At 33.2% G+C, this 12,117-nt stretch overlaps 2 protein-coding genes across 2 annotated transcripts; one reads left to right on the forward strand and one right to left on the reverse strand.

Annotated features, from left to right (window-relative positions):
- Positions 1 to 393: 393 nt before the first annotated feature.
- LOC139848437 (uncharacterized) lies at positions 394 to 4,798 on the reverse strand. Its single transcript, XM_071838172.1, has 5 exons — positions 4,720 to 4,798; positions 4,374 to 4,663; positions 4,016 to 4,328; positions 3,807 to 3,892; positions 394 to 540 (listed from the first exon to the last, which is right to left on the reverse strand). The coding sequence occupies exons 1-5, from the start codon at positions 4,796 to 4,798 to the stop codon at positions 394 to 396; spliced, it is 915 nt and encodes a 304-aa protein (XP_071694273.1).
- Positions 4,799 to 8,827: 4,029 nt separating this feature from the next.
- Positions 8,828 to 10,010, forward strand: LOC139885556 (RING-H2 finger protein ATL43-like). The gene has a single exon (XM_071869311.1). The coding sequence runs from the start codon at positions 8,850 to 8,852 to the stop codon at positions 9,993 to 9,995; it is 1,146 nt and encodes a 381-aa protein (XP_071725412.1). The 5' UTR covers positions 8,828 to 8,849; the 3' UTR covers positions 9,996 to 10,010.
- Positions 10,011 to 12,117: the final 2,107 nt, after the last annotated feature.

Raw genomic sequence — 12,117 nt, forward strand, 5'->3', positions numbered from 1 at the left:
AGTTAAATTAATTGTACGACTTTGTTATATATCACAATAAAATTCAAATTTCCCTGTCTCTAATATGAATTGGATGATAAAGTTGATCCATTACAAACAAAATCAGTTATAAATCAAATCTGCTTTTTGATTATTTTTACTCCCTCTTCCTTACAACCGTGATTTCTTGTCTCCCACTTATTAAAATATGATTACCAATAATTGGTTGTTTTCTTTCCTTTCACTATCCATCTATGACCTACGATATATACAAGATACACATCTCCCTCACTCTCTTACGAGCCATCATACTCACCACCATCTATAACTTGAACCTAGATTTAAAGTTGTTGCATATTGTTTCAGTATCGATCAAACACCACCAACCACTACATCACTTGAAGACACCCACCATCAAGACCCTTGTTCATGAACTGTAAGATGAAACCCATGATCACCATAACCGTCACCACAAAACCCAACACCATTACTTTCTGTAATACTGTTTGTGATTGATAACAACACCTTCTTCATCACCATTAAGCGATTCTTTGTCTTAACCTGAGTTAACCATCAAACACCCTTGAACCACCATAACCGACATCACCCCTTTATTTATTTGCTGTTACATACTACCATTCGCTTTGTTCTCCTTCTTTTCTATTTTGCTACATGTCACGTACTACTACTACTACCACTCTAGGGATACGCTGCTACTGCTACTGTAAAGTGCTTCTATTCGCTATTATTTTCGGATTTAAACTACTCGAATCACAAATGAAATGAAGCATGTGAATAAAGTTGCTATTATTATATATTCTTGTAATTAGTCGACAACCTTTAATCAATGATACCCCACTTACAATAATTCTTTGCTAGTGGGTTACAAAGGAGGAAGGATCATGCAAGTGTATGATGGGGAAAATGTTTTTATCCGATTATGATTGTTTTGGTGGAGCCAAGATATAGATCAAGTCAATGAAAACTTCCTTTTGATTTTTCTTCTCTTCGGATACTGTTGGGAATCCAACGGATTTTAGGGGTCGATGAAACCATTTTTTTTATGAACTATCAACATGTCTATTTTCAAAAGCAATCGGCCCCTCGATTCAACAAGTTCATATGTGTTATTATTCTATGGACCATGGTGTGTTTATGGTTATATTAAAGAAAAATTGACGTGATTAAGAAGGGTATTAGTGAATCATAAAAAGATGATGATGAGAGTTGATGATGGAACGAATGAGGATGAACATGTCTGTTCTTTCCTGATCCTATGCAACCTAACATCTAACACTTTCATTACTGCTATACTAATACTTTTCGTGACCCAAATTACACCCCACACGAACACATGCCACAACCTTCTATTTTCAGTTGATCAGACATAAACAAACACACACTTAATCATCATTACAGCTCCCTGCTGATACTGTAATTTCTTTTTAAAAACAGTCGCTAGACAAAACGATAAAAGTGATATTATGATATAGATGATGATTAGGATAACCATTTATTAACATGATATTTGATAAGATGATGATGATGATAAGTGATAGAGATTCTTGGATTGAATTGTTTTCTTTTCCTTCTGTCGAACTGCAACTAAGCTATCGTTAATTCCAAGCAATTCTTGCGGATTAGAACTTAAGAAATTAGGATTTGGGTAATAGGTTGTGTAGATAAAAACGATTTAGAAGGATTAGAAGATGATGATCAAGGGTTATGATAATGTTAGAGGTGAATAGATATTGATGTAAAGATTATGATACGTTGTATATTAATAATGATGATAATACACGATGAATGATGATGAGGGAGAACCGAAGTTTTTTTCTCTTTATCTGCTACTACCGATCCCTTTTTCTGATTCCAGTTATGGCTCAGGTCATGAACGTAGCAAGACAAGTTTTGGGGCTTATTAAGATTGTGATTTGGGCTGAGAGCTATATTTTTCTTTCTTGGGTTAAAGTATTTAAAGGTTGGGCCAAATAGTTGTTTGTGTTGGGCCGATTTTAATGAAGAAGAGGGAGACACAGATAATTACGGGTTATATATATTTATGTTGGGGAATAATCAGAAATGTAAGGGACAGACGAGTGGTTAGGCGTATTTGGTGATTACGAGAGATCTTGGGTTCGAGTCCTGGTAGAGATAGTTTTATTTTTGGAGCTTACACTCTTAAGGTAGTAACTTGTTGTTATTATTATTATTTTCATTATTAGTATTAAAATAAGTATTAATACTTACATTATCATTATAATCATTACGGTTAATAATTATTATTAAGTAATATTATTATTATCAATAATATCATTATTATTATTAAAATAGGTATTATTAATATTATTATCATTATTAGAAAAATTATCATTTTTATCAAAATTACCATTATTATTATTATCATTATCACCAAAAGATAATTATTTTTTTTACATTTATCATTTTTATTAGTATTATTTTTATCATTATTATTATTAGCATTATTAATATATCAAATAAAGATTTCTAAATAAAAATATATTTATGACATAAAACATAACTATATTAATATTTTTGTAATAATTATTAATTATCTATTTAAAGTATATAAGAATAAATATATCTAATTAAGCTATTAATGAAACATATAATTTATTAATATAACAATTACATCGCTAATAATAATATATATAAATTTGTTTGATTACAATATGTTAATATATATAATTGATATAGGTTCGTGAATCCGAGGCCAACCCTGCATTGTTCAATATAGTCATATGTATTTTTATTACAAAATACAATACTGTGAGTTCATTTGATTCCCTTTTACTCTTTACATTTTTGGGACTGAGAATATATGCGCTGTTTTTACAACTGCTTTATTAAATACTTTTGGAATATATTTTGAACTGCGAATACATGAAATGCTTTTATAAATGTTTGACGAGATAGACACAAGCAAAACATTCCTTTAATGAATTATTATGCAGACAGAAGTTCTGCGGAATATCATTGAATTATGTGGACATGATAATTGCCACCATTGAATTATGTGGACATGATAATTGCCACCATTGAATTATGTGGACATGATAATTGCCACCAATTGAAGTGAATGTTATGTATCGAGAGAATGATTTTTATACACAGGCTATGTGTATGATATTTTGTACACGAGATATGTGTACGGTTACTAAGATTTATGAAAAATGGATTGCGTACACGAGAAAGGTGTACTGTATTTAAAAGATATCGCATGTACATTACAGGTAGGTATAGGATTCGGGCCCATTTGTACCATGCAGCATTTAAATCTTTTGGTCTATCAAAATGATGAATTTTATTGTTTTATGATAAACTTATGAACTCACCAACCTTTTGGTTGACACTTGAAAGCATGTTTATTCTCAGGTATGAAAGAAACCTTCCGCTGTGCATTTGCTCATTTTAAAGACATTATTTGGAGTCGATCATCGTAATGGGACTAGATGTTGGTGACTTCGTCCAGATGGATTAGGACGGGGTATGACACTCACAAGATCTTGATTGCCTCTTAAAAATCCTATTGTTACGCTCCTGTCAAACCATGTAAACAACTGCAGTAAACAAAAATTTTGAAACGATACTTCTTACAGTATTCCTCGAAGTAAAACAGCTTATTGCAGCAACAAATTCTTTCTAGTCGTTACCAGAAACAGGGAACTGAAAATTATTCTTTATAATCGTCCAAATCCTTGATGAAAATCTGCAGCGAAAATCTGTAATGAAAAGTGGATAAAGGAGAACAACATTCGCCCCAACTTCCCATCCTTTTAATTTATCTCGTGTCTTGAGATTCTCACCAAACGACAGTCGTACCAAGAACAATGAATGTCTCGAGATGCATTGTGGAAACCATACAATACGATACCAATCAACTGAGTTTGCCCTGGTACGAATGGTATTCCAAACAACCGCAACTTTTAAAAATGACATAAATTGCTCGAACACTCGCACCAACGAATGCTATCCGGAATATTAGACAATGTAAGAGGCACAATGATGAACAAACCTGAGTATTTCCCGAACCACGTACTTGGCCATCTCCAACCATTTTGCGCCACAATGTCAGACAGTTTTGCTTCTCTAGAGAAACCAGCATGAAAGATATCCCGGTTAGAAATGATGGTCGCTAACGGACCATAGTCACTCCAAGTATCAAGCCATGTCGAAACAAATGCACCATTATCAATACAATACACAAATCGATCCCGAATGGTGCCACTAATGGCAATAATATTGCACCAACTAACACTCGCACCATTTACAAGTGGAGCATCCCAAAAGCTTCTACCTTCAAGACGATATGTATGCTCCCACTTCACCTACAATGATTGTTTATTAGTCAAAACTCGCCAGATATGAGATGCCATAAGCGTAATATTCCATTCCTTCAATTTTTTGATACCTAGACCACCTTCTTCCTTTGAAAGACAAGCACGGGACCACTCAAGTTTTGCCTTCCCCCATTTCATGTCTCCTAGACACCACAAAAATCCCCTCATCAAGCCTTCAATTTCCTTGACAATAGCGATAGGCACAATAAACGTTGATTGCCAATATAATCGCCTAGTGGTAAGGACGGTACTAAACAATTGCACCTTTCCTTCAAATGAAAGAAACTTGTTCTTCCAATCTGAGATTTTATTTCTCGCATGATCTAAAAGAATTTTGCAATCTCTATGTAGCAAACTAGAAGATACAAAAGTGGCATACCGAGATATCTAGCTGGCACCTCACCCTCTTCGAAATGTAAGATGTAACGCCCAAACTCGACATTTGAAAAAGACGACATTTTTTTATTTATTTACATTACCTAGCGGGTACACTATTTACTCGGTGGATAAACCTTTTTGATCCACATTCTGCCCAAATTTTAACCTGCGGGTACATCAGTACATCACTTACCCAGTATGTATGATCTCATCTCTGAAATTCTTGACCATTTTGGCACATGACCCGTTTCAACTTCGAAAATACATCAGACTTGGACAAAACACGCTAATATCATTTTTCCATGAATACATCAAGAAATTCTTCGAAGCAACCATAGTTTACATTCATACACTACAAAATGTAAACACTTGACTCATCCAAAAATCTGCTACATTAAATTTCACATTCACACAAAATAGTAATAATATTAACCCGAAGGTTACACAACCGACACAAAAGGTAGTTTCGGGCAATTACAAAGTAGCAAATCAAAAGCGAGATCAAGAGATTACGACTTCAGCTTACTACTATCTATTCCACTATCCTTGACCAGTTCATTACTTCATGTCTACTTTCGACCCACTTGCACCTTGATATGACCGAAACGGACAGTTTATTTTATATATAGTAAATGACAGATAAAGTAAAGATATGTAATATCCAGAGCTGAAGGGATATTATAGACAGAGTCTTGCTTCATAAGGTAAACATTAAACCTCAATTAAATCAGAGTAATCCTATTTGACTTGTCACTAAGAGTTTAGGCTTTGAAGATTCTGGCCAATACAAGTATACTCACTCCCAACGTTAATCTTTGACATATTTAAACAACCTTTTCGGATGATATCCTAAGCTCATGAACAAAGTAGTATATTCAAGAAATGTGCTGGCTTTTCTTAACCTTAGTTAGTTTTAGCGTCTATCTAAATCTTCCACTTAATGCTTAGATATGCCTTAACATTAACAGATTTGCAATCTTAGATATTCTAAGGTACTGCTAATTGGATAAGAGGTCTCTCCTTTACGATCAAATTACTTAACCCCGGATCATATTACCACATCTAAAAGATCTTGCTTCTGACGCGAATCTTGCTTCTGGATAGACCAGTATTCACTGAACACTATAGTAACTATCCTAATCACAACCTCTAATCAGGCAGATCTTCTTTGATAGATTTGTTATTATCTATACGTAGGTATTAACCCTTGTTGTAATGTTAAGCTAATATAACTACTTACCCCGTATTCTAGGATTGATCAGGCCCTAGCACTAGGTTATAGTCACGTGAGTAATTGAAAAGGGTCGTCCGTAAATTAGACTCCTAAATCCGGAAAGGTTTTAGCATAACAACATCAAAAGTTTCAGATAAATATCAACATATATAACGATTATAACATATATACGAAAGCATAAGATGAAAGCAATTTAAAGATAACCAAGCATATCATTTAAATTAAGAAAAGCGTTCACCGTATACAAATGAGATTCTGACTGTTACAAACATAACAACTTTAGCCTCTTAACAGCTCCTACTACGATCTTCGGCGTTCGCCTCCGAGTACTAAATTTCCCGCTCGGAGGTGAGAAGGTCTCGAAAGTATCTAACTAGGAAGGAAGAATTGAGAAGTGTGAAGTGAAGTGTGCGTTGAAATGAATTACAAATGGACCTATTTATACTAGAAATCTGCCTGGCAAGTCGTGTAACACGACTGTGTTTTTCTAGTTCGACCGTGTACACGGTCCGTGTAAGCAGGCCGTGTATCAAGCCAAGTGGGCAGGCCGTGTAATTAGTTGGCATGTCGTGTTGGCAGGCCGTGTGCCAGCCTTACCTTGGTCTTTTTTGCTTATTTCTTGGATCGTAACTTGGTTTTCATGGTTGTCATTTAAGTTTCATCGTTTTTGCTATAGATTCTTCGTTTTAAGCTCATTTCTTCGATTCTTCTTGCATCTCCTTCGTAATCACTTGATCTAGCAAATAAAGCAAATAAACGCTTAATTTAGCCATAAAGTTTGTAACTTTATTGTTTTATGACCAAATATCTGAGATAAAAACGTAACTTTTTAGCCGCTATCACATCTAAAACAAACGTTCAACATAAACGAGATAAACGAGGTAAGCTATATAGCTTAGTTAGTAATAGGAAATGAAATGGTAGAAAAACATGGTCATCATAGATTACATACATATATAATTGCACACTTACAACAATCACCACATTAAAATCACGCTAGAAACTCGGATCCGTATTATACATACAACCGTTTGATCATATTAAACGAAAGCCACACAATATATATCACAAGTGTTAGCCCTAAGGCATTTCACTTGTCGTAAATTATCATGATATACTTGTGAGACGTAAGTCTCGCAACCCACACTTAACATCATAAAAACTTGTAAATAGTTTCTAAGCTCTAAAGCTAGTCATCTATTTACAACCCACTCGACCCGCTCAAATCACCCCTAGTACTCACCTTGAGGTTTATCGTGAAGTGGATGGGATTGCCTCAAGCGCTTCTTTCAATCATCTACGTATGCATAACATCACATTCACGCTATCAATGGCATAGTCATCACATATACCAATTGCGGTTGAAAGACAACCACCATAATTTTTAACGTCACACTATATTAACTTCTAGTAACCACAACATATTCTACGCTTTATGTGATACTTGTGGACAAGTACGTAATAACTAAATGTCACGCCATGCGTCATGCCATATTGACACGCTACGCCATGTGAGACCAGTGCGCCACGTCATTTCTACGTCTAACTCGTTGACACTCAAGCTTGTAATTTATTGATCAATGTTAAAATCTTTTAATTTATCGATCATTGTTCGATTCTAATCTCAAACGAGTTTACACATTGGTTAACTCATAGATGTCAACGCATTTCAAGTTGCCGTTGTCCAACATACAAGTGGTATTTGATCGGAACAAATATACCAATGAACAAATACAACTTAACTGTATACTGAAGTGTCAAAGTTGTTGTTATCAACGTCATTGTTCCAAAAAAAAAAAAAAAAAAAAAAAAAAAAAAAAAACAAGAACTATTATAATCCAATACCACTTCACCATAAGAAGTTGTTATAAATTGTTGTTATCAACGTCAAGTGTGGATCCCACCAGGTTTTCCCTCTGGTAAACCTCATTATTATAAGAAAATAATCTATTTATATGGGATGCACATCATCACCCAACAAAGTGACAAACATACAAAAGGAGAGGAAAACTCGAGCTCAAACTAAACAAAAGAAATGAACTAGAAGCCCGAGCATCATAAACAAAATCAACCCAAGGCAAGAAACAAGACTCAAACTCAAAAGTAGGCCATAAAAGAGAAACCCTAAACAATTAACACGGAAAATTAAGAGATGCACTCTATCATAACATATTAATTGTCGTAAAAAAATACACAATTTAAAAAAATATTATTATTACATAATATTTTTTATTTACTTTACAGTTTTACTCCTTACTTTAATTTAGTTTCTTTACTTACATGTACAATGTAAGGGTGCAATAAACTTTACCTTATTTTCCTCCTCTATTTATAGTAGTAGACGATTAATTTGTAACATTTCAAAATAGAGTACTGGGCAATTAATTAGAGACGGATAAAGCATCTCATACAATCGAAAGTCGAAAACTACCATTCAAGAAAAAAAGACCAAAACAAACAACTTGGAAACGATTCAAATATCATCAACCTTGAATGTCTACGATTCTTCCGATTGTACTTTCTTTTACCTTAATCTACGTGTACATACTATCGAACCTATGCATCCTATTGATTAAAAGCCAAACACTATCACTAATCACTTAAAACTATTATAAACATAAACAATTAACTTTACAACATATGAAAACATTAAGAATTCAATTTTAACCGACAAACACACACTTGCACAACATTATTTTATTATTATATTATTATTCGTATTAAATTAAACAATAAAAAAATAAATTCTTTTGTCTTTTGTTTCTTTCTAAAAATGCATCTTTTTTCATTTACAAGTTAACCCCATCACTCTTTAATTCTACACACTTAACAACATTCATACTTTTTTGCCTTTATACACACACAATAGATAGAAGATAGATACACGTTACACAAGCATGAGCTACAAATCCCCATGGCACCACCCTACTTCAATATTCTTTTCCCTCCTATCCACCACCGCCACGTCATCACCGTTACCGTCGCCACCGCCACAACCACCACCACCCCCCTCCGCCCTCAAACCAAGCATGACAATAATCATCGGAATATTAACCACAATTTTCTCAATCACTTTTCTTTTACTACTTTATGCCAAACACTGCCGCCGGACACATAACCCATACCCGTTAGCGGTTCGGGCAGCTGAAAGAATTAATTCCGGTATCGACCGAACTATCATCGAGTCACTTCCGGTTTTCCGGTTTGGTTCTTTAAGTGGACAAAAAGACGGTCTGGAATGCGCGGTTTGTTTATCCCGGTTCGACCCGAATGAAATGCTCCGGTTACTACCCAAATGCAAACACGCATTTCATGTTGAGTGTGTTGATACATGGCTTGACGCACATTCCACTTGCCCGCTTTGCCGGTACCGGGTAGACCCGGAAGATATTTTCTTAATTATCGGGGATCAAGAATCATTACGAGATATTGATAACACCTCGCGAGAAGTTGACGATAAATTGGTACAGGAACGAGAAATTGCCCCGAAACGTGTTTCCGGCAGGCATTCGTCTGCCGGAGAAAACGTCACCGGAATAAAAATCTCCGTCGATTCAACGCCCATTTTACCGGTGACCGGGAGTCGGAGATCATTAGACGGATGGAACTTGAAAAAAAAGGTTAGTAAGAAATCATCGGCGGAGGCACGGCGGAAAGACGGGATGTTGTTAGTGGCGGCGGACGAGGAACGGCGGCGGCGGAGAAAGAGCTTCGAGAAACGGTTTGAGCATAGAATTGTGGTGGGGACAGGTGGTGGGACTGATAGTAATAAGAATAATAGATGGAGCGACGTACAGCCGTCGGATCTGTTATATTTACGATCAGAAATGATGATACTGAAAAAATCACGACCGTTGGTTTTGCATGAGGAAGGGAATAATGGTTTGTGGCAGAATGGCAGAAGTGTAATAAATTCGAGAAGTGTGTCGGAAATGAGTGGGTTGAGTAGGTTCGGTAGTAATGAAGTTGGAGTTTTATCGAGGTGGTTGGCTCGGTTATCCGAACCTAAATCAGGACGTAATTCTTCGTCTTCCAATGTATAAGAAATTCACTTTTTTACGGTTGCCTTAAATAGTCAAATTTAATTTAATTAATTGTACATCGGAAGTAATGAACAATGCACATTTTTTTATCGATAAAATAGATAGAGAACTTTATCATAAAAAAAGAACACAGATTGTATAAATGATGAAAGCCTAAACAAGAACAACCTAGCAACTACAACAAACAAACGGAATAAACCGATGATAATGTCTTTGAATCCGTTATTAATATTATCGTTTTTTTATAAAAACAACCTAGCAACTACAACTAAAACAAACGGACGATAATATTTTCGCCATCACTTTTACAAATTCACCTTAATTAGGCATTAATGAGTTATATATTGCAAATCAACGAAGTACGATTTTGGTGGATGTAAAAACAATTATGGTGAAAATATCAATTCCTAAAACAAAAAGAGATTGATTATCTAACTACATTGTAACACCCTTAAATGAGCCTAGTAGGAATTGACATTTTTACCCTTGTATATGAATTGTTAGTGATTAAATAATTATGTGTTAATGATTATTTGTGTATGGGATAAACTGTGTTTTGTGACAAGGATCACAGAACATATTTTCATATGTGAATTGGACTTCGTTAGGATCGCTTAATGAGATACACAGTGTTCCAGATTGTGACAACCGGGAAATTTCCGAGTTAATTTAAACAAAAACCTCTACATGACTTCATTTAACTTTGAACGAATTCCGACGATTCACGAACAAATAATTTTAAAACTTGAAATATAATACGACTTAATTGTTATAACTAAAAATGTAAAACTTTATAATATTATTACTTTTGTTATTATTATTAGTATTAATATCAGTATTAGTTATATTATTATTTGCAATATATAATGAAATGTGATACATTTAAATTGTAATATTATTATCATTTCTAGTATTATTATTATTATTATTATTATTATTATTATTATTATTATTATTATTATTATTATTATTATTATTATTATTATTATTATTATTATTATTATTATTATTAAGAGTATTATCATTACTAATATTATTATCATTATTGTTAGTATTAGTAATATCATCATTATTATTATTTGTTAGTATTATTATTTGTATTATCATTTTTGTTATTAAACTTATTTATCATTTTTTTACTAGTATCTTATCAATATTATTATTAATATTATTAACATAATTATTATTAATTAGTATCATTTTGACATTATTAATATCATTAATATTATTATTAATTTTAGTATTATTATTAGCATTTTTATTATGTTTATTAATATTATAAAAAATATATATACAAATATATATTAAAAAAAAAAGACAGGAACCTAATAACTAATTTAGGTCACCAAATTCTTAATTATATATCGTGATTATTTTTGTTTTCATTCTCTGATTAATTGAAATCCAGTCGACATACACAAATACATTATAATTAAATCTAATGGAGTACCAGTTGATCACACGTTCTATATATACTCACTGCAGTTCATGAATCAAAATCAGAAAAATAAAATAAATAAAAAAAAAGAGTTCATTCCCTGTTGTTCATTTTTTAAAAACTCGAATTCGAATCATTTTTCAAATTGTGTTAATGTCATGTTGTTAGTAATCATCCACTCAATCTATTTGCAAAATCCTAAGTTCCAATTCTTGTTATCGAAGTCAAATTTACGAGTCAAAGTTTTGGTTTTCAAAAGTCAAACTTTGTTCTAGGATCGAATTGAAGATTTGTGTGATGTTTCTGTTATAATTAACAATTTTAGAAGTTTATGTGAGTCATTTGAAACATAATTCGTGTTATAATATTTATCTATAACGTTCTTAAAAATCAAAACCAATTTTACTTATTTTTTTTTTACAGTGAAGCTGCAGCAGCTATTTCTTTTTAATTTTTTTTTTTCTCTTTTCATTTTCTATTAATACAAACAAATGTAAACGATTAGTTATATTCCTAATAAATAATCTAAATAAGTTTACTGATTTGTGATGAAACAATGGGTCGATTATTGGATTTGAGAAGAAGAAGGAGAACATGAAACGAACAGGAAAGGCTTAAATAAATATAAGTCGGGATTTAAAACAGAAAAATAGAAGTAGCTGGATGGTTAAGGGTGTTAACGGG

This window comes from Rutidosis leptorrhynchoides, chromosome 1 (assembly GCF_046630445.1).
Source record: "Rutidosis leptorrhynchoides isolate AG116_Rl617_1_P2 chromosome 1, CSIRO_AGI_Rlap_v1, whole genome shotgun sequence".
NCBI classification, from domain to species: Eukaryota; Viridiplantae; Streptophyta; class Magnoliopsida; order Asterales; family Asteraceae; genus Rutidosis; species Rutidosis leptorrhynchoides.

Bases quoted from the DNA above. Each gene is read 5' to 3' on its own strand.
- LOC139848437 (XM_071838172.1), bottom strand. From the start codon at position 4,798: ATGTCGTCTTTTTCAAATGTCGAGTTTGGGCGTTACATCTTACATTTC. The intron at 4,329-4,373 runs GCATCTCATATC...CAATCATTGTAG, and splicing joins AATGGAATATTACGCTTATG to GTGAAGTGGGAGCATACATA. The intron at 3,893-4,015 runs GTTTGTTCATCA...CATTCGTACCAG, and splicing joins GTGGTTCGGGAAATACTCAG to GGCAAACTCAGTTGATTGGT.
- LOC139885556 (XM_071869311.1), top strand. From the start codon at position 8,850: ATGAGCTACAAATCCCCATGGCACCACCCTACTTCAATATTCTTTTCC.